This window comes from Convolutriloba macropyga, chromosome 13 (genome assembly GCF_964194025.1).
Source record: "Convolutriloba macropyga chromosome 13, txConMacr16.3, whole genome shotgun sequence".
Taxonomy (NCBI): Eukaryota; Metazoa; Xenacoelomorpha; order Acoela; family Convolutidae; genus Convolutriloba; species Convolutriloba macropyga.
Window position 1 is genome coordinate 20,167,721 of NC_134480.1, and position 21,719 is coordinate 20,189,439.

General features: G+C 32.0%; 1 protein-coding gene across 1 annotated transcript in view; it reads left to right on the forward strand.

The window, feature by feature from the left end:
* The window catches only part of LOC142351533 (uncharacterized), a 42,747-nt gene extending 22,238 nt beyond the window's left edge, over positions 1-20,509 (forward strand). The window contains exon 2 of the mRNA XM_075403604.1: positions 19,860-20,509. Within this exon, the coding sequence (XP_075259719.1) occupies positions 19,860-20,086 (227 nt within the window). The 3' untranslated portion in view covers positions 20,087-20,509. The remainder of the gene's footprint in view (positions 1-19,859) is intronic.
* The last annotated feature ends 1,210 nt before the right edge of the window (positions 20,510-21,719 follow it).

Consider the following 21,719-nt stretch of genomic DNA (forward strand, 5'->3'; position numbering starts at 1 on the left):
CAAAGCTCGGTAGTGATAGGTTCAAAATGCTTCCTAATTAGCTCCAAATTTGAAAGCTTATGCTCATTTTGACTTTTAAAAATATTTTATTTTTAAATAGATAATGGCTTTTTGAACTTTGCCTCCTTTTTTCTCTTAATTTGATCGTCTTATAGCTAAGTGTCCGCAATGAAAAACTGTTTCTTATTTCTAGTGAATACAGATGCATTCATAAATGAAGTATACACCTTATGTTATGATTTACTGGCTTTGATACCACTAGATTTCTCATTTTTTCATATTCAGGTATTTGCCCCTTTTTTGACGTTTTCTAGTTTTGTCAAGTTAGCACGTTATTGACAGTTCATATAACACATTATGAGGTTTTTCATGGAAGAATAGATGGGCCGATATTCTGATATTAGTCGATAGCTGACGGCTTTCATGACTTTGAAAACAATTGTTTTCAAAAATAATAAAAACACTTTTTAATTACGCAATTTGGTTCCGTTTATATTCTGTTTGTTTCCTAGTCTCTGGCGTTCAAAATTAGGCACAATTGATAATATTAAAATTTCTAAAGGTACAGATAATGGTTTTAACGGCTCCGACGCCAATTTCTCGAAGAATTTAATTGAGGTTTTTTTTTAATTTTGATTTTAACTGCCGCCTTCACTTCGTCTTTTAGTCGTTTCAAAATTTCATGGAAAAGGACAGATCTCAATTTTTTATGAAGGAATAGAAGAGCCTATATTCTGATATTAGTATATAGCTGATGGTTTTCATGACTTTGAAAACAATTGTTTTCAAAAATAATAAAAAACACTTTTTAACTTCGCAATATGGTTCCGTTTATATTCTGTTTGTTTCCTAGTCTCGTTAATTACAGGCCCAATATGATAATATTGTTGTCTGAGGAAGGTGTCAAAGGAATTGGTGTCAAAAAATCTAATGTTTTAAATGAATTCGGTATGACTTTACTGGCTTCGAAAAGGTTTTATTACAGAAGAAAATTACTTTTCGGTTTTTGTTAGATTTTACGTTGTTTTTGTTGGCATTAGATATATTCTGGATAAATGCAGGTCTTATTGGTTTCCTAAGGAAAAATAAACAAACCTATTTAATTATTTATTATGTTTTTAATGGCTTTCATGTCTTTGGAACTAATTTTTTTTTCGAAAAAAAACAAATATTATTTAATTTTGATTTTCTTTTGTCTACTTGTTACCTAGATTCTTTCAAGAGAGTTCACATAATATCTTATTGGTTTCCAAATAAGGCGCGATTGAACATGTTTCGAGTGCCAAATTATGGCTTTAAGGCTTCGAAAGCGTTTTCGGGCAAAATTTAACTTATTTTTTGTTTGTTGTCTATTTGTTGTTCTTTTTGTAACCGCATAAATATTGAATACCTACAATTCTTAATTCCCATGTTTCAAAACACTGGTAATACTGGATCTATGGGATATTTTAGTTGATCCCTGATGGTTTTCATTACTTTGAAATTAATTGTTCTTAAAAAAATTAAACGAATTTTTCAAATTTACTGTTTTGTTTTTATTGTCTAATTGTTACCAAGCCTTATTATGGACTGGTCATATGTCTTTTCTGGTGAATTACAAGAATTTTGTTTAATGGTAGTTTTTTTTGACGCTATTTTGACTTTGTTATTAATTTTTGTTTTTTAAAACGGACATAAATTTTTGATGTAACTATTGTTCGTTGTTCTTGTTTGATCTTGCTGATCGTCTTGACTTGCTTCCTTCATTTAGGCATATCCCATAAAACTAATGCGTCATTTTTACTACACTGAGTTATTTGCCTTGGAGCTATCTTTTCTTCCATACTCCAATGTTTTTTGAAAAATACTTGAATTTTTGGGGTTTTCTATCTGTTCCTCATTTGGTAGACAATTATGCCAAAATTGTAGATGAGCAGGGTCGGAACCTTATGTGCGTTCGCACATTACCGAGCCTCCTTGTTTATTTTCTTATCGATACTGTGTATAGACAAGTACACAAATAACTTTTGAGTTTTTTTTTGTCTCAAAAATTCCAAATCATCATCATGATAAACTTTGTTAAACTCACAGACTGAGTTGATATTCAAATAAAAAATCTGCAACGCATACCTGAATTCAATAAGCAATTTGTTTTCTCCTTGGGAAAACCTAACAATGTTTTAAAGCGTTTACAAACTTTTCACAATAATGCTGTTGGTCATAACTAAGGTCCTCATTCGCATTCAATTTCACCAACTTCATGTTACTTTTGCTCATAGCTTCTATAAAGACCACAGGGAAGAAAACGACTAATCTTTTCAAAAGTTTAACCTTATTTTAGCTTGATGAAAAAACGTTTGAAGTCAAGGCCATTAGCTCACAGACTTGTTTGTTCTCGTGTTAATTAACATGTACGGAAATATAGGAAAGCCAAGTATGTCTAGAGAATTTGAAACCCGGTAGCTTTTGTGATACTGAAGTGTTATTCAGAAACAAAATAACGGAAGCATTAAGTTTCTCTTGACCTTTGAATAAAAGCTCATTCCTCGCAATTAGACACACAATTTTGCTTTAAGCGTGGGCTGAACAAAAGAAAAAAACTGAAGATTTCAGGCTTGATTGAACATAGTCTACAAAAATTGACAAGTACTGTTTGTCATACAAACTACATTATTCACAATATCAATAAGAACCTAGTAAACAAACAAACTGAAATTTGTATGCAACTTCAAGATTTTTGCAGAAAGCATGATCAAAAATCATTTACATCGAAAGTTTTATTATTAATTAATAAGATATACGATTAATTTTTTATCAAGAATGTTGATATTAATTAGATTTTAATACGTTTTTTCCAAATCTTTGTCAATTTGTGTTGCAACTTTTGTCTTGGCAACGTCGTTTGAATTCTGTTCAATTGAGATATCAATGTCCTTCTATAAAACCTGTTGTTTATAATTGATTCGAGCATCATTTGAAAAGTTTTCTCTTAATCAAATAAAATAATCAAATGCAAAAAATCTATATTGGCATATAAACTCAAAAATGTCATTTTAGTTTCTTTTGTTTCCAAAAGAAAAAGCAATCATGCTTTGAAAATTTAGATCGAGCGATAAAACCACCATCCACTGAAAATAGAGTATCTGAGCTTTCAAGATAAACTGGCTTTTTATAGGAGCCAAGACTCTTAACAGTCATGCGAAATTGAGAGTTGGTTGCGGTGCAAACAACAGCAAAGAAATCTTTGCAAAAAAAATTGATTTAACATTTTAAAAACGGCTAATTGACTATAGCTCGTTTAGTGAACTGCGCTAGAATATGTTTCGGTCTTGGTTATAATTCGGGGAAATATAAATGAAAATAAATTTACGAAATAAGAGTTTAATTAGAAACAAAATTACAATACAGAAATTGCCTCTTCAGTTCTTTCTAAGTTGAGATAAGGCATAATGGAGAATTCTCCAGCCCCGTGGCATGCATCTTATTATTTTGGCGGACTTATATTTATTTCAATTATTTCAGAAAACAACCTTTCGGATGTGGAGATTGTCTCGGAAGAGACAAGCTCAGTTTCATTTTTACTTTAATTTTGGACTCAATTGATTTCTTGTTGAAGTTTAAGAGAACCTCTCGCTCAAATAATTAGAATATCAATCGAATATTTCTGAATACAAGTCGGTCCATTTTTGAGGACAATTTAACAATTTAAACTAAAGAATTCATGAGCACTGCGAAAAACACACGCAAACACACACACACACATACACAAAAACAAACGCACACACACACGAGCACACACATGTATATATATATATATATATATATATATATATATATATAAATATATATATATATATATTTATATATATATATATATATATATATATATATATATTTATATATATATATATATATATATATATATATATAAACACACACACACGCATATATATATATATATATATATATATATATATATACATTTATATATATATATATATATAGGTATATATATATATATATATATATATATATTTATATATATATACATTTATATATACATACATATATATATATATATATATATATATATATATATATATATAATATATACATATATTATGTATATATATATATATAAACTACATTTACAACTGTTCTAATATTCTCGGATCAAACTGTTCTTAAAGAGATGGTTGATCCGTTCACTGCACGTCTTAAAATAATAATCTGACAATGTCAGTTTTGAGTTGTCTTTAAAAAGTTTGCTTAATTTAGAATACAATTTTTTTTTCTCAGAGCAATAAAGTGTTTCTAGTCATTCGCAAAGTTTTGTCAATTTTGTGATTCATTCAAAAATGAAAAAGAGGATAATTTTGAAAAACTTTTACACTGCGCTCATTTCAAAACTATCATTTTCATCAAAAATATCCTGATATTTTGAGGTTATAGTAATCATAAAGATTTTCCACCAAAAACACATCGCAATCTTTCTTGCCTTAACTTCTGCGAGTCTAGAAAAATTATTAGCTTTGGTTAATTTTCCCAGACACATTCCACAGGCGGTTAATTGACGCAAAATGAAGGAGAGTTTTCAAATATTTTCTTGTGAAAACACCAGGCAAAGCATCAATATTGGCACGATTCACCGGATTGATTTAAACCAATCTTAGAAGACCCATAGGCACTAAAAATCAAATAGGTATTTTCAACTCAATTTGTGTTTTTCTGTCATAGCAATGATATAAAATATTTTTGATTCGGGGCTTTCATTTTTCTACAACTTCCTCAAACTCGTTAATACATAATATATATTCAAATTATTGAAATTAAATGCATTAAGCAGTGCATTAAATTTGAGTCTCTGTTAGAGTCTTTGAGTCTCTGTTTATAATTAACTCTCTGTTTATAATCAACCAGCAAAAATCTAGTGCACTAAGTTTGTGAAAAAATAAAACCAAACACTTTTGGCTATTACTGATCTCAATTTGAGTCTCTGTTTATAATTGATTTGACAATAAACAAAAAAGACTATTATTTCATATTTTTACCATTTTTAGGATTCATGCTTAATTGTTGATGATAATATGTTTTTTCAACATCTCAACTGACTGGAGACGAGCGGCCATAGAACTTGATGGTTTGCAAGTGGTTTCAAAAATTTGTAAGGGTTCAGTTTTTGCAATAAAAAGAAACAGAAAGCTATATCTGTCGGCTATAAATGTCCTCCAGTCAGTTTACCTTGATTTTTTAGCAAATAACAATCGTTTGTTTTTCCATTGGTTTTTGCTGAGGTTGGACAGTGAAAGAAAAAATTTTCTCTTCAAAAAATTCCAAAATTCAGTACTTTTTCTAATTTTCCATCAGAGATTCTTTTAATAGTTATGTATTCTACATTAGATGTGGAAAGACATAAATATTCTCCACTTGCGTATCTCGACCGCTAAGAATAAAGTATAAAACTTTCCGTGTTTCTGATTTTTGTCATTCAAATTGAGTTTCTGTCTTGGCTTTTGCAAAATGATTTTTTTCAAGAGAATTATTTGATATTTATATTGACTATGCTGGAAAAAAGTGAAAATTCTTTGATTTCTTGAATTTGCAATCTGCAATACATATATATCACGTTTGTTGGCTTGATTGTCATTTAAACAAACGAATATTTTTTAAATTGCTTTGTTCTTCAGGTTAATTTTTTGGGAGTTTATTGTTTGAATTTTTTTGTGTTCAATTTGGAAAAATACACTGGAAATTTTATTTAGCTAGTTGAATTTAGAAATATGCCTGCTTAATTTTTGTCTCTAATGGGTAAAGAATCTGCTTTTTCCTTTTAACCCCTATCCAATTTTTTTTGCAAAAAAAGGATTTGCCGAAGAACTATTATGATGCAAAGCTATCCGAAAAACTTGCCTTTTACTTGAATAACATGTTCAGTAGTATTAATTTTTCAGCTTAGCTTGCTTTATCGATCAGAATTTAAAAAAGTAAAATACACCAAGCTACCCTTTGTTTAAAATCATCTCTGCTGAGGCTTTGGTAAAATTTATTACGAGATTGCTCATATTTCAGTAGAAGTAATCCGATGAGTAGTTTTAGAAGTTTTGAACGAATATTACAATAACGTCAGAAATGTTGTCCTCCTCTCTGATCTGCTAACTTCTGAGTTGATAAATTTCATTGAGTTTTTGTAATTGATTGCTTCTCTTTATTGAAGTTTCTACTCTTTATTACAAACGCGGACGATGAACGAACTTTCGACAACTTTGCCCCAATATTTTCAACAAAAATTGTACCAATGATTACATTTTTGCTGACTAGTTCTGAAGCTTAAACGTAATTGAAATTCAATACATTTAACGTATATCATTTTAATAGCTCTCGCTGAGTTTACTTACTATGATGCCTTTTTAAGGTCATCGCGTCGAAATAAGTTTGAGTAATCTTAAATTTGTTACAGGCCATAGCGAGTACAGAATTTGACATTTGAATTATTTTGTTTTGAGTAGATTTCAAAAACTAATTGGTTTGCGTAACGGCCAGTCTTGTCAAAATCACAAAAACTGATTTCGAAATTGTTCAGACCATCTATGGTCTCATAAAGACATGAATTATGCTCTACAGATATATTGATTGCCATTTTACTTATTAGGAGCAAATTTGGCGATATTATTTATTTATTGAACTTGTTTGCTTTTTTGGTTTCAGTTGGTTTTTCAGACAGAGTCCAACTTCTCTCGTAATTTTGAACAGTAAATAAATGTCTATTGCAAAATTTAGAAGACAGCAAAAACTAACTCAAAAATGTGATGTGCTCCAGTTATAAACAGTTATAAACTCCAGCCGTAATGATCAATAGTTTTAAGTTTGTTTCATAACAGCATAAATGAGGAGGGCTCTAGCCCGCAGAAAATCTAGGACATAAAAACTATGGGCTAAGATTGAGACCAAAGTTTAATTATATCGTTAATTAGCGTACGCGATGGAAATCTGAGCTCAAAAATAATTTTGGTACTAACTATAAAGAACCGCAAAACTTTAATCAGATATTTTATCAAGAATCTAAGGTCTGGTCAAACGCTACTTCAAACGCAAAAAATACTGCCGATTCCTGACAAGGATTCAATTAAGACGCAAATTTAATTCTTTGCAAAATTTGCACTGGAAAATTGAACTGCATATAAACAACGAGAACATGAAAACTTTTCATAAGAGTAAATGAAATCAATCCACGCTAAAGTCGCGAGAATTCAGAGAAAATTTAAATCCTAAAGTAATTGCTTCTGAATTTCAATTTTTATTTCGAGCAGAAATCTAGTCAGAAGCTATTGATAAAAAGCTGTTGCTCTCTTTAAAACCATCATTTCTTTATTTAGACTTTTAATATCAGGAATCTGCAGCTAGAGATATTCTCATGCACTTCCGACCTTCACAACTCAACCATGAACTTTATGCAAATAACCCTGCTGAAAACGTTTGCACAGATATTTGCGGCGTTTTGGAACAATAGGAGCGTATTGGTCAAAATATTGACAAATTGAAACTTCGGGGCATGAGCGAATCAATTTTTAGTGTTAAAGTTTTTTGGCATATTAATTTTTGTACATAGATTTCACAGATGAATAGCTTATGTTCTTGCAGACCCCATTTTTTCTTCAATGATTAAGATATTGATACAGAAAAATGAAATATTGTAATCGACTCAAGACGTCCGCGTATGATAATGAAGATATCAGGGTTACGTACTCGTAACTTATGGTAATTTTAGCAGGTTTCTAAGCAGAGTAAATTTTGGGATAGAAACTTTTTAAAATTCTGCAATTCGATTATCCTTAATAACCACAACTATCCGTTACTTAGTTAATACTTATGGCAACGTAGTTTTTCATGAGAAGTTTCCAGATCATTTTATCTAATTTTCCTCCGGTTTTCATGCCGAAAAATTCTTGTTACAAAATCGGAAGCGGTTCACTAAGGGATCAGTTTTTAATCATTTTTACCTCACAACATTGAAAAAACTCTATCAAAAACGATACCTGAGTTTGATCGGCAAAATTAGAAAAAAATAAAAAAAATGGGTCTGCTTAATCTGCGGCAAAAAGTGCAAATTTTAAGTATAGTTAAAAACAATGAAATGATAGATCATTTGAAATATGAAATGAACCATATCGCAATTATCTCATAGCAGTTCGTATTCAAGATAAAAAGAAAATAAAAAACACACTTAAAATTTGCATCTTTTTTGACGGTTTTCCTATTTTTGAAAAGATTACAAAACTACCTTATTCAAATCAAAATTTTTGTTACTCATGTAAGCTAAAAAAATAGTATGAGATCAAAAACCTATCAAAACCAAATTTGAATGATGAAAAAGATACTTTTTAAAGTTAAAAATGTTAACTTTTTATTTTTTTATTTTGAACAAAATACAAGGAAACATTTTGACCAGAAGGTTCGTTTTAAGATATATATGAGAATTAACATATTTATTATTACAATTTTTTATTTCATCAATATATCTAATATATTTAACCAAACTCTCGTTAAAATTTATTAGCTAATTCTATCCATTTTTTAAATTTGCATGTGTTAGCAATGACTTTGATCAACACATGACCTTTGACATCTGAAGAACAAAAATTGGAACTTAAAATTTGGGTATTTAAGAACAATTTTGCCTCAGCTTTTCTTTTTCTTAATCAGTCTCTAGACGGCTGTCCAGATCTCTGTTTTTTAATTTATCCGTCGCAAACATTCATCAAGAACCTTTTATGCTATGAGTTTTTGCCATTTGTAAATAGGATTAAACTTGAAAGACATTGTCCAAACATTTAAACCCAGTTGAAAGGGAGTTTAAAAGAGCGTTTAAACAGCTTTGAACCTTTCTGGAAAGTAAAAAAGTCCTCTGCTTTTTAAAACTATTCAGCAATTTCAAAATTACTAACAAATGCTAAAATGATGCAAAACACATGATTCTGAAAATAAAACCATGAAAATGAGTTCGTCATGTCGGATCATGGGTGTAGACTGCTTGATAGAATAATGAAAAAAGCACATGCAACATAATAATATAGTAAATCAGCGCTGATTCATAATATTTCAATTCTGTATTTCTACTATGGCCATATTCTGATCTCGTTACTTTTTAGAATAGAAGAAAAATCAGAGTAAAAATTTCGGGTGTCTGAAAACATTCTGCGCAATTTGAAATTTAATTTTTGAATTTCTACGCGAAGTTAAGGTTTGAATCTTGTAAAACTCTAAGCAGAACATCCTACAGATCAAAACAGAGAAAAGTTTTTTTTGTATGCTGTTTCAGAAACTTTAAAAATGCACCACTTGCGGTACAGAATGCATTCTTTTTTAAATTCTAGAAAAATTTCTCCAGCTTTGAATGCCTTGAACTCAATTTTTTTACTGTAAAAATCATTTTACTGTTAAAAATCATTAGGTCCGCATTTTTTTCCATATAATTCCGCCGTTAATTAATTCTTCTTCTTTGACCGTAAATTTTGAGGACATGGTTAACAAAATTGTTACCTTGAAATACTTTTAAAAACTTTTATTCAAGCACCATGAACAAATTGACCAGGAGAAAATCCAAAATTGATAATGGAAAATTTGTCAAGTATTGTTAATGTTTGTATTTCAATGCGGTGCTTATAGCTCAGACCTTTGTGTCTGGTAACTTTGAGTCTATTTGTTTCAATCTCTAGTTCCTGTTCTTTGAACCCAGGGTTTGACTTTGGTATCGATTTGCACTCAAGTTGCGCCGATAACCTCAACAGAGCGGAAAAATCCTCTAATACTTTCGTGGAAATAAATATTTTAAACGGGTAAACTTCCATAAGTTTATGTTTTACACATATACATGTTTTGATTCGGTGGCTTTAAACATAATTTGCTTACTATAGTAAATGAACTCGATATTCGGTATGACGTCAAAAGGTAACTCAAAATGTAAAACAACATATTGAACTGTGAACAACCCAGGTCAGGGTGCGTGACCAATGTCATCCAGACCAAAACGGACGCTGATCAAACCGAGCTGAGTCGAGCACAGGGGTTGGGTAGACTTATACGAAATTAAAACTGATTCAGTTTTTTTTTCAGTAACTTTAGGTCAAAATGAGTATTTGAATGTATTCAGTAATAAGGGTTTCAGTAATATGTGTTCCTGTGTTGATTATAAGGATCAAAATCTTTAAGTTGTTATTTTAAATAGTTTGTCATTTTAAATTTCTAGCTGCTTCAGTGCTTTCTTTGAGTTGATAATACATTAGCATAATCCATTTAATCTTATGTAAGGAACTATTTTTCGTCGTTTTACAAAAACTTAAACTTTTTCCGTTGTGATTGTCGTTCTTCAATTAACAAATGCTCTCTAATGATCAGGTTTCCTAATATACAGTGTTTTGATGCAAATAGTTTTGATTATATCATTTCTTTCGGTCCTACCCGGGTTGACCCCATAATTCAAAAAGTTTTAAAATTACAACTTCATATTATGGCTTCTATGAAAAGTTGTAGTCATAAAAATTTCCCAGCCCGATTCAATTAACCCCAAATAGGTAAACATCACATTGTTCCATCCGAACAAAATCTGACGTCATTATTTTTTGATTCAGATCCCTTTCCTCAAACAAAATGTATTTAAATTTTGGTTATTATTTCTTAAAGTTTTCACCCGAATCATACATATCTCCCTTATTTTAAATTCCAATCATGTTTGTTATACAAAAACAAAACCCGACTGAAATTATAGAAGTTTGAGTATGATTTAATTGGGGATAAATAATAGTGGGCATAACTAAGAAGGATTAAAAAGCTGGTCACCGTCTTTAAAAAGCTGGTGGCGTGATAGCCGAGAGGTAAGGTGTGTGATTCACACGCCAATGGTTGAGAGATCAATCCCCTGCCTCCGTGAAGCTGTCTGTGTAAGGATGAGCTCTTACTTAACCATAGCTTCAGGTTGACCATAGCCTGACCAGTGTTGGCTGCAATAATGGTACCACGTGAAAGTCTCAGACGCAAAAAAAGTGGACAAAGTCACCAAAAAAGAGCATTCATTCTCGCCAAATGAACTGTCTGAGATATGGAGAATAATTGAAAAAGGACGGCTGAGAACAGGCTACTGTTAATGCACTGCAGAGTGAAAACCCTAATTCTGCTCCGCTGCGATTACCCAGAAACATATTTATTTATTTATTTATTTACTGTATTATTGTTATCTTATACCAAAGTAATAGTATCAAAGATATATCTTTTTTTAGACGATTTTCGTATCCATCACATAAAAATGTTCTTCAATATATGCATGGCGCTCAAAATGAACACAGCTGAAACGCACAGATTTGTTTGGTTTTGATTAATTAAATAAAAACTGAAAAACAACCATTTTGATTGTCGTAAACACCAGTTTTCTATGGTTAACTTTTGAATGATGATAAATGCTCAATTATTGCTTCACAATGGCTCTACGAGACGGTCCGTAGTTGCCAAATTGGCATATGATTAAATTGCGAGGAGGTCATGAAGTTACAAATAAGAAGATATTGACATAATATTTTCCAAGATTGTGCAGGTATCTAAACCTTTTCATCGCTCTTGAATGACAGCAGAAGATGAAGTATTTTATCTGAGATATCCAAACTTTACAATTCAACATGTGGTTCAACATCGCTCATCAAATTTTTGCGACTAGAAAAAGAGTCCTGATTGATTTTTATATACAAATCGAAGTGAATTATTGAAACTATGTTTTTTTGCATCAATACTTTTCTGGAATCTGAATATCATAGAAGTAATGCCACAAATGCTAAGATGAATTGGTTTTCACCGCATTGAAAATTTCAGAATTGTAGCAAAGAGTGTGGTTGTTTGCTCCCAACGAGAGAGAGAGAGAGAGAGAGAGAGAGAGAGGGAGAGAGAGAGAGAGAGAGAGAGAGAGAGAGAGAGAGAGAGAGGGAGAGAGAGAGAGAGAGAGAGAGAGAGAGAGAGAAGAGAGGAGAGAGAGAGAGAGATAGATAGATAGAGAGAGAGAGAGAGAGAGAGAGAGAGAGAGAGAGAGAGAGAGAGAGAGAGAAAGAGAGAGAGAGAGAGAGAGAGAGAGAGAGAGAGAGAGAGAGAGAGAGAGAGAGAGAGAGAGAGAGAGAGAGAGAGAAAGAGAGAGAGAGAGAGAGAGAGAGAGAGAGAGAGAGAGAGAGAGAGAGAGAGAGAGAAGAGAGAGAGAGAGAGAGAGAGAGAGAGACAGAGAGAGAAAGAGAGAGAGAGAGAGAGAGAGAGAGAGAGAGAGAGAGAGAGCGAGAGAGAGAGAGAAAGCGAGACAGATAAATATTTTCGATCATATGGGTGCAGAGAAAAGCTAATATGATAAAGTTACGCAGGTGTAGTTATTGATAAGTTCAATTCTAAATTTTCTGCAGCTAAATTATATCTTTTTTCTAAAAATTTAGTTAGCAATTGTAATATGGGACTTGTTGGATTGCTGTGAACGTTTTACATGGTTTTTGAGGCTTTTTTTTATCACAATGGGTTTCTTTTCAAGGTGTTTAAGGGTTCTTTTGTTTATTTCGGATATGTCTGCCCATTCGCTTTTTTTTTCTCGAAGTTCTTATCACAGCAGGTCTTTTTGAGAATTTGCTAGTTTTTGAGTTTTCAACATTTGGAAGATGTTCTCCTTGAGAGGACTCAATTGAATGATCAAAAAGCACAAACGTTTATTTTTTTGTGTCTTTCACTTGTTTTGCGTTTTCTAATTTGATTTTGTGTGTTTGTTGTTGTCATTGTTTCCCACAGACTGCTGAAAAAATTTTTCTGAAACCGGAGTTTTTGGAGAATCTTGAAAAACGATATCGGATTATAGGTTTTTAGATTTTGCTTCTTTTGTTGTTAGTTTTGCTGTTTTTTTCCGAAAAAAAACAGAAAAAAGTTAGCATCTTCCACAAATGGGTTGTTGATTGTAGCAAAAATGAAATGTTCGTCTCTCTATGTTTCGACTTTCTCCAGTTGTGTTAATTACCTTCACAAAGTATTTACATTAATGTAACATAAGCTAATTACACCCAAATGAACTTGAAATACACCACATTTTGATATCAAACCTGCTTTTTACTAACGCGTTCGTAAGTTTTCAGCGTTCTCAATGTCCACTAAAGCTTTCTATAGTTTTAATTCAAGCCTCTATTGATATCTCATGTTTGTGAAATCTTTGCTTTAAAACCGCCAATAAATTTTAAATTGGATTTGGGTCTGGACTACCTGCTGCCTTTGCAAGTGATATCCATTTTTTTCTTGGAAAAAAACTTGCGAACAACTTTTGGTTTACGCACAGCAGCATTATCTTGATCTTATTCTTCTTAATTGTTCAGAAATTTCAAATGATCAACAACGTTCAGCTTTTTTGAACATCTGAAAAGCAGTTTTTGTCCATTTCATTTTTTTACACACCTTATACGGCAGAATATATGAAAAAGTAGCCAATTTCGAGAACTATTCTGACTGTAATTCTTCATGGCAAAAATAGCCATTCATCAATCTGAATCGTTCCAATGTTATTGTTGGATTCTTTTAGCCATCATATACTAATTTTTCGTCCTTTTTCTTGACAATTTCTTTGCTTTGCTCGGGTTTCTGACCTCGAAGCTGTCATTTTTTAGACTAGGTTTATATGAATGCCTCGCACTCGATATTGATTTTAAGTCAGTTTTCATGAAAGTCCAATATTTCTTAACACAAATGTTTAACCATTTTTTCTGTTTAAGTCAAAAAAACGAGAATGAAAAATCTCATAAAATTTCAAATTTTTGACAGATTTTATACGCTTTAGCGTAAGTCATGCTTACCAAGCACGAGCCATGGCCAGGAGCAGAAATAAGGCTAAACGTATCGTTACCATTGCATATTTTTTTTCTTTCGAAACTTTTAACTTTTTCTTTTCTTCTGATGCGTCAAATCAGGTTTTCATCATTATTATTACTTATATTTTCTAAATAAAGAGAGAGAGAGAGAGAGAGAGAGAAAGAAATAGAGAGAGAGAGAGAGAAAGAGAGAGAGAGAGAGAGAGAGAGAGAGAGAGAGAGAGAGAGAGAGAAAGCGAGACAGATAAGTAGTTTTGGTCATATGAGTGCAAGAGAAAAGCTAATGTGATAATAATTACGCAAGTGTGGTTTTTGATAGGTTCAAAGCTAAAATCTGCTGCTAAATTATTATTCCTTTCTACAAATTTAATTAGCAATTGTGCTATGGGACTTGTTGGATTGGTGTGAATCGGGAGGCTTTTTGATTACAATGGAGTTCTGTTTAATGTGTTTTTCAGAGACAAATTAAAAATATGTGAAATACCATCACACTTTTTTTTCGGATTTCTCTGCCCATTTGATTTTCTTCTCACAGTTTTTATCTCAGCAGGTCTTTCTGAATATTTGCTAGTTTTTGAAGTCTCAGTCTTTTGGAGATAGTCTCTTTGAGAGGTTTCAATTGGATGGTCAAAAATCACAAAAGCTTCAATTTTTGTGTTTTCAACATGTTGTGCGTTTTCTGCTTTGATTTTGTGTGTTTTGTTGTTGGCATTGTTTCCCGCAGGCTGTTGAAAAAAGAATTTTCTGAAACTGGAATTTTTGGAGAATCTTGAACAACGATATCGGAAAATGATTTTTAGATTTTGCTTTTCGGTTATTAGTTTTGCCTGTTTTTTTCCGAAAATAAAAATAGAAACAAGTTAACATCTTCAACAAATGGGTTGCTGATTGTAGTAAAAATGAAGTTTTTTGTATGTCTATGTTTCGATAATCTCCAGTTGTGTTATTTATCTTCACAATGTACTTACATTGTGGTAGCATAAGCTAATTACACCAAAATGAACATGAAATACAGAAATACACCGCATTTTGATATCAAATCTGCTTTCTACTACCACGTTCATAAGTTTTCAGCGTTCTTAGTGTCCAATAAAAGCTTTCTAAAGTTTTAATTCAAGCCTCTATTGATATCTCATGTTTGTGAAGTCACTGCTTTAAAACCACCAAAAAATTTTAAATTGGTGTTAAGTCTGGACTACTTGCTGCCTTTTCCAGGGATAATCATTTTCTTTCTTGAAAAAAATTTGCCGAGAGCTTTCGGTTTACGCCCAGGAGCATTATCTTGATCTTATTCTTCATAATCCTTCAAAGAGTTCAAATAATCAAAAATGTTTAGCTTTTTTGAACATCTGAAAAGCAGTTTCAGTCCATTTGCTTATTTTACACATAATTTACTGCAAAATTTCTGGAAAAATAGCCATTTATGAGAATAATTCTGACTGTAATTCTTGAAATTGCATATTGGCAAGAGAAAGAGCCATTCGTCACTCTGATTCTTTTCAGTGTGATTATTGGATATTTTTTTAAACATCATATACTAACTTATTGTCCTTTTTGTTGACAATTTTCTTCTTTTCTCGGGTTTCTGACTTCGAAGCTGCCATTTCTTAGACTATGTTTGTATGAATGCTTTGCACTCAATATTGATTTTAAGTCGGTTTTCTTGAAAGTCCGATATTTTGTAACACAGCGGTTTAACCATCTTTTCTGTTTAAGTGAAAAAAAAACGAGAATGAAATCTCTAATAAAATTTTAAATTTTTGACAGATTTTATACGCTTTAGCGTAAATCATGCTTACCAAGCACGAGTCATGGCCAGGAGCGGAAATAACGCTAAGCGTATCGTTACCAAAGCATATACTATTTCTTTTGAATATTTTCCATTTCTTCTGATGCGTCAAATCAGGTTTTCATCATTATTATTACCCTTTTTTTCTTCCTTTCGTTTTTGACCAATCACAGGTACTTATTTCCTTTCCATCTTCCGCTTAAAGACTCAATTAAAATCTATGCCTTTTGTTACATGACTTAAAGAGCGTTGAACAAATTTCAAAGTGTTTAATTTGATGACTTCATTTTCTCGTGAAATCTTCTGATGTTCACCCTCTAATGTAATGAAAGAATTGATGATTAAAAGCTGATAATCTTTGCTTGCGCTTTTAAAACGTGATCGAATGAACGTTTCTTTCAATCCGTAACTGATCATACATTAGGAGAAGAAATCATTTAGCAGTATCTAAATCAATATGAAATGCTTGAGAATAATAGAATACGTTTTTTCCAAACATGTAAATTAATAATATAACCGAAAGGTTAAAGTTTACATGCCTTCAGAATAATCACGAATATTTATTGAAATAATCAAAATTATACATCCAACTTCTGGTTGTTAAACGATGTTACCCATTAAGCTGTTCGTTCTACTATATAAAAATATAAGACACGAATGATCCTACCTGTCTATCTATTGGAAAATTTTCATGCTGACGTTGCAAAAACTCTGTTAAATTTCTTTTGAAAAGAATTTTGTTCTCCGTCGCTCTTACGTTAGGGTAACTTATTCCATTTTTGTATGCTCTTCAAAATCAAAGATCTTTTACTCTGCTTAGTATACTTTTGCGTTCTTATTGCGTACTTGATAGAATAATGGTAGCAAGATTAGATAAAATGATTTTTAAGAAAAACTGGTTGCTGAATTTATCCCGGACCGTGGAGTGATGGGATAAATTACTCTAGAAGATGGCGTGCGGCTGATGTAAACGTTAGCATAATCGAAGCTACTTCATCTTTTTTATTGAAATGCTTGGGAAAGATGCCAAAAAAGTTTAGAACTCCATTGGAATAAATTGAAATGAATTATCGGGTTGTATGCTGAACGAGTAACAATATGTCGGTTCTTTTCGTTCGTCAAGCTTTTTTAAGAAACCTAACGATTTAGCCAGCTGCCAACTGTTTTTAAAAACTAATAATAAAATATCAGCAGAAAAAATACTAAATCCACCTTGCCGCATCTCAAAGGTGCTTTATTTTGTGGTAATTTACTACATACAGGTAACGTGACTCATCTTGAAGCCACTGAGAACTTCTGGCGTTTTTCCAGAGCAGCGTAGCGGCTGGAGATGTTGAGGTACAAATTCAGGTACGTCTGCGAAGTCACGTAACTTTGCTTAAAACACCAACTTGAATGTTTTAAAATCATTGAATTCAACGAAAGTCGATGAAAGTCAACTGCTGGTATTTAACCTTCCGCAACTCTTTTCGATTAGACTTTCGGAGGATCTTTTCCGTTTGTGCCCCCCCAAGCTTTGTGGGCGCATATTATTTGCAACCCCCAAGACGCACGTGTAATATTTTACATAATGATTTACTATGTAATGGCACGTGTTCTGTAACGGGGGGGGGGGGGGGGGGCATAACGTACTGGGGGGCGGCACAAACGGAAAAGATCCCTTTCGGCATATAATTTGCACGTGCGTGATTTTTTATAGAAACCGAAAACTGGTGTTGATTAAAAGCGTCCAGAGAAATCAAAGACTTTTCTTAGCAATTCATTTCATTTTTCAAGGGATAATTCAAATTAATTACTTTATTAATTACTTCAATTACTTTATTCAAATTAATTACTTTAATTACTTAATTACTTTCAATTAATTACTTTCAAATAAATTTCTCGGCAAGGTTTTCGTTTCAGAACAAGACACAATTGCGCATTTTAGATAATTTTGCGTGCAAATTTCACTTCTACATGCAGTTTTTCTTCATTTATGTCTTCGTTCTGATCTTTTCATTTTTTCAACCGAAACCTACAAATGTCTATTGACAAAAAAGAAACAACCAAGAAACCGCCAATCTTCTTACTGCTTTAAGGGCAATTAATTGACCGCAAAATACGCATTTGTTTGCAAAACAACAAAAAATGAAGCATGGCACTATCTGGTAACATTTTTTTTGTTACCAAGTCCAAAACGTTAAACCTGGCAAACCTATTCTTTGAAAAATTGGATCAACTCTGTTTTGGCGCCCCAAGTTAGTGAGCTTATATTTTCTACGCCCCCAGGAGCACGTGCTATTTTCTTACATATTAACGTGCTATATAACATATAAGTTGTAACTGGGGGCGTAAAAGACACTGGGGGCGGGGCAAAACAGAATAGATCCGAAAAGTTATTCGTGGCCTGTTTAAATTGCATTTCATTTAAAACACGAGACTGAAGCTTCTATCGAGAAAAACATTTTGTTTTTTATTTACGAATTTATCTGAAACTTCGATTAGTTTACTCTACATTTAGGTTTTTTTCTCAACAATCAATTTCGTGTTTTTTAAGTATTACTGCAGTATCTAAAGAACGTAAAGATAGATCACTTCAAGCAATAGTTAAGGCATTTTTCTGAACAATGAAACAATACTGTTATCTGCAATATAATAGCCATGAGAATAACTTTTCCGCAGAATAGCTTAATTTTTAAAAATACGGGATCAAGGCATTGTCTTAAAGTCTTAGGTGATTTTATCAGGTAATTTGTCCACCTACACTTTCATAGCCTGCGTCACTCCAAAACAAAGCTTGGAGTTCTTTCTATATCTAATTGGATTATGAAAATTGACGGGTCTTTCCCATTATACCCCCCTCCCCAAGTTTAGTGGTGAGATAACCTATAGCCCCCCAATCATGGTAAATATACGATAATGGGGGGACTATATTTTTATGGGGGGCTATAATAGGAAAGACCCAAATTGACACCATAGATGATGTATTTTGTTTTGGTTTAGCAACACCAATTTTTTGTATTAAGGTACACAATTGAACGTGTTAGCCAAATATCTTGGTGTATACTCCTCTTTGACGCTAATAAAGTTTTGAGAATACCTGTTTTTCTTTCTGACTTTTCAACGTTTATTGTCGTGTTTGCGCTTTGTTATCTTTATGTCAATCATTAGAAATCAATAGGTTTGACAAAAGTGGGCTCAGCTATTATAATTTGAAAATCTTCGGAATAATTGTATGCGACCACCAAATTTCAAATGCAAAAAAATATAGTTTTAACTCATTTTCTTACCGTTGTAACAACCAATAAATCTATCAACGTGACCAATATTTTTGAAAATATTCCTTTACCTGACAGAAACAAATTGAATGTTTGAAATTGTACCATTAACTAGCCACGCTACTGTTTTCTTACAAGATGTTCAGTAAAATCTTTTGTTTGCCTCTCAGTTCCTTGTCAACTAACAAGTCCAATTTTTTGTGTTCGGACTTTATTAAATATGGTATAAAATTGATTGTGATTAATATTCGAAAACATTACTAGTCAATAGAACGAAATTTTAAAACTCTGAAATCATTCATTAATTACGCTGAGGATAATTATTTAGTTTGATCTGGCAAGAAGAGTGGTCATTTTGTGGAAAGCATTTCAGCATGGTAGAGAGCTCAGCGAGTTCTTGATGACACTCTTGCAAGACCGTTTTTGATCAAGTATTATTTCCATTGGTTTTCTGGTACACTAATTTTCATTTAGTACAAATAGAGTTCATGAAAAAATTGCATTAATTTAGAGCCAGAAATGGAGACAAAACCGTACGCGCATTACCATGTTTAGAAAAAATTTTTTTTGTCAGCTATGTATCAAAATAATGAAACAATTTTGGTACTGCTAAATCGTAAATATCGTAAAAATTTTGAAGCTCTCACGAGTAACTTGTATCAATACCATTCTTCTTCAGACTAATTTAAACCACGTTTTCAGTATGTGACACTTTATGTTTAAATTAGTACTTGAGCAAATTAGTACTTTCATTTTTGAATTAGAAAAAAAATTGCTTAGAAAAATAGGCCGTTAAGTTGATTGAAGTTAATGTGTTGACATCCTAAAAGACTGACAGATCATAGTTCTCGTTAAATGCTCATCTTGTCCAAATAAAAGTATAAACTTCACTGATAATTCTGAAAATTGTTTTATAAGATCTAGCCACTTAACCAATTCAAATTAGACTGGCTATTCTTAGCGATTAACTTTGTTTAGATGCAAAACTTCCTGGACCTGACATCCGCGCAGCCTCAATGGGAGCCCGAAGCGCGCCTGGGTTGATGCAAGCGCGAGAACTGGCTAATCAAATGAAACGAAACTGGAACTCAATGAGGGGAAAGCGGGAAAACGGTGCCTGGATGCAAGCCGCAGCTCTGGCCAATGGGTTGAATGACGAAAGCTACAGCCCTTACAGAATGATGCGACAGATGAGATTAAAATAGATGAACGAAATTCACAACGAACATTTTCAAAACAAAGTTTATCATGTTGAAAGTATATATTCGTTGACCTATTTGAAAGCGCTGAAGAGATACTACTTTTGAAAACAGACGCTCTAGTTTGCTTTCAGAGTTTCCTGATGCGTTTTCAAGGTCATTAAAATGTTGATATAACAGGACACAACGTAGAAAAAATTGGATTAAACCATAAATAGTCTTACTTTTTGTTCACAACGCATTATCAAATTCAGATATCAATTTTAATGGCAGAAAAATGTTATTAATATTATGTAACACTGTGCTTATTACACTTTAATCATGATTCATTCACTATCGTTGTGCTCTGTTGAAAACTAATGTGGCTAAAATCTGATCTATATGACCTGAAATGATTGGAGATTAGAATAAAACGTGGACAAAACTGAACATTTTTGAAGCTACACTTGACGTCGACATAATTAGGATAAGCTAATTTTTCATGCCAGATCAATAATGTTCATCTTAGAACTTTGACAATATGTAGCATCGACTTCAGACATCGAAGTCAATTTTTGTAGGAATAAAAATTCGCCATAGAGGGAAGATTTATATGGTTTGAAATAGAGCTATAAAATTAGCTACAGAAACAAATATGATACCTTTTAAACCGGAATAAAAAGTGAGCTCAGGATACAGCGCAACCAAAAAACATTTTTAAGATAATGACGCATAATCGACGCATAAACAGTTTTATCGTTTTTCAACAATTGTACTTTTATGCTGGAAGTGTTCTCCACAACTTCCGAATCATTAAGATAAATTTTCTCCTTTTTGGCTCATGTTTAGAAAAGATAATTGCGATAAAGAATGTTTTTTTATCATCAAATTTTAAAATAAACAAATAACTTATCTAGTTTCTGCAAAGAAATTTATAAATTAAACCAATAACGCAAAATTATAGTGGGCCTATATGTCATCTTTGTGAAACATACGGCAAAACTGAGAACAATACCGTGAAAATAAACCACATCACATCTAAGCAAATATTTAAAAGCTTACTTTAAAAAAAATAGAAATTTTTTAGCAAAATGAAAATTTCATAACGGTTTCATTTATAAAGATGCAAGTGCTCCCAGTTCTTTAGGTTCAACAAAACTTAAAAATTTTTATATCCAATTTTGTAATCAAGCAGTAAAATCAATTTTAAACGCATTTCAAACACCTGATTTAAAAAAATGATTCAAATCATATCCGCGGATCAAACTTTGTTTTTTGATAGTTGATACTTTTTTGGCGTTAATAATAATTCAGATGCGTTCGTAAAAATAAACAGATAAATGCTCAGTTATCTTAAATTTTAAATTAAAACCTGATGGTTCAAGATTTTCAAGTGCTCCGGACAGCAAATTTATCATTCCCTAGTTGCCAATACCAAAACAAAACTGACAAAAAGTTCTAAAAATTCTTCGGTATTGTCGGCTTTGAACGTTCGATTTGTTGTTTTTGAATGCAAGAGAGATTTGACGTTTTCAATTTTTGAAGACTTGGTCCGTTCGGTATTTAAACGTAAGAGATCTTCATTATTTCTGGTTTTAGACGTAAAAGTTAATGGTTTTTTTCCGTAGCAAATTTTGATTTTTCTGTTTAATATAGTCAA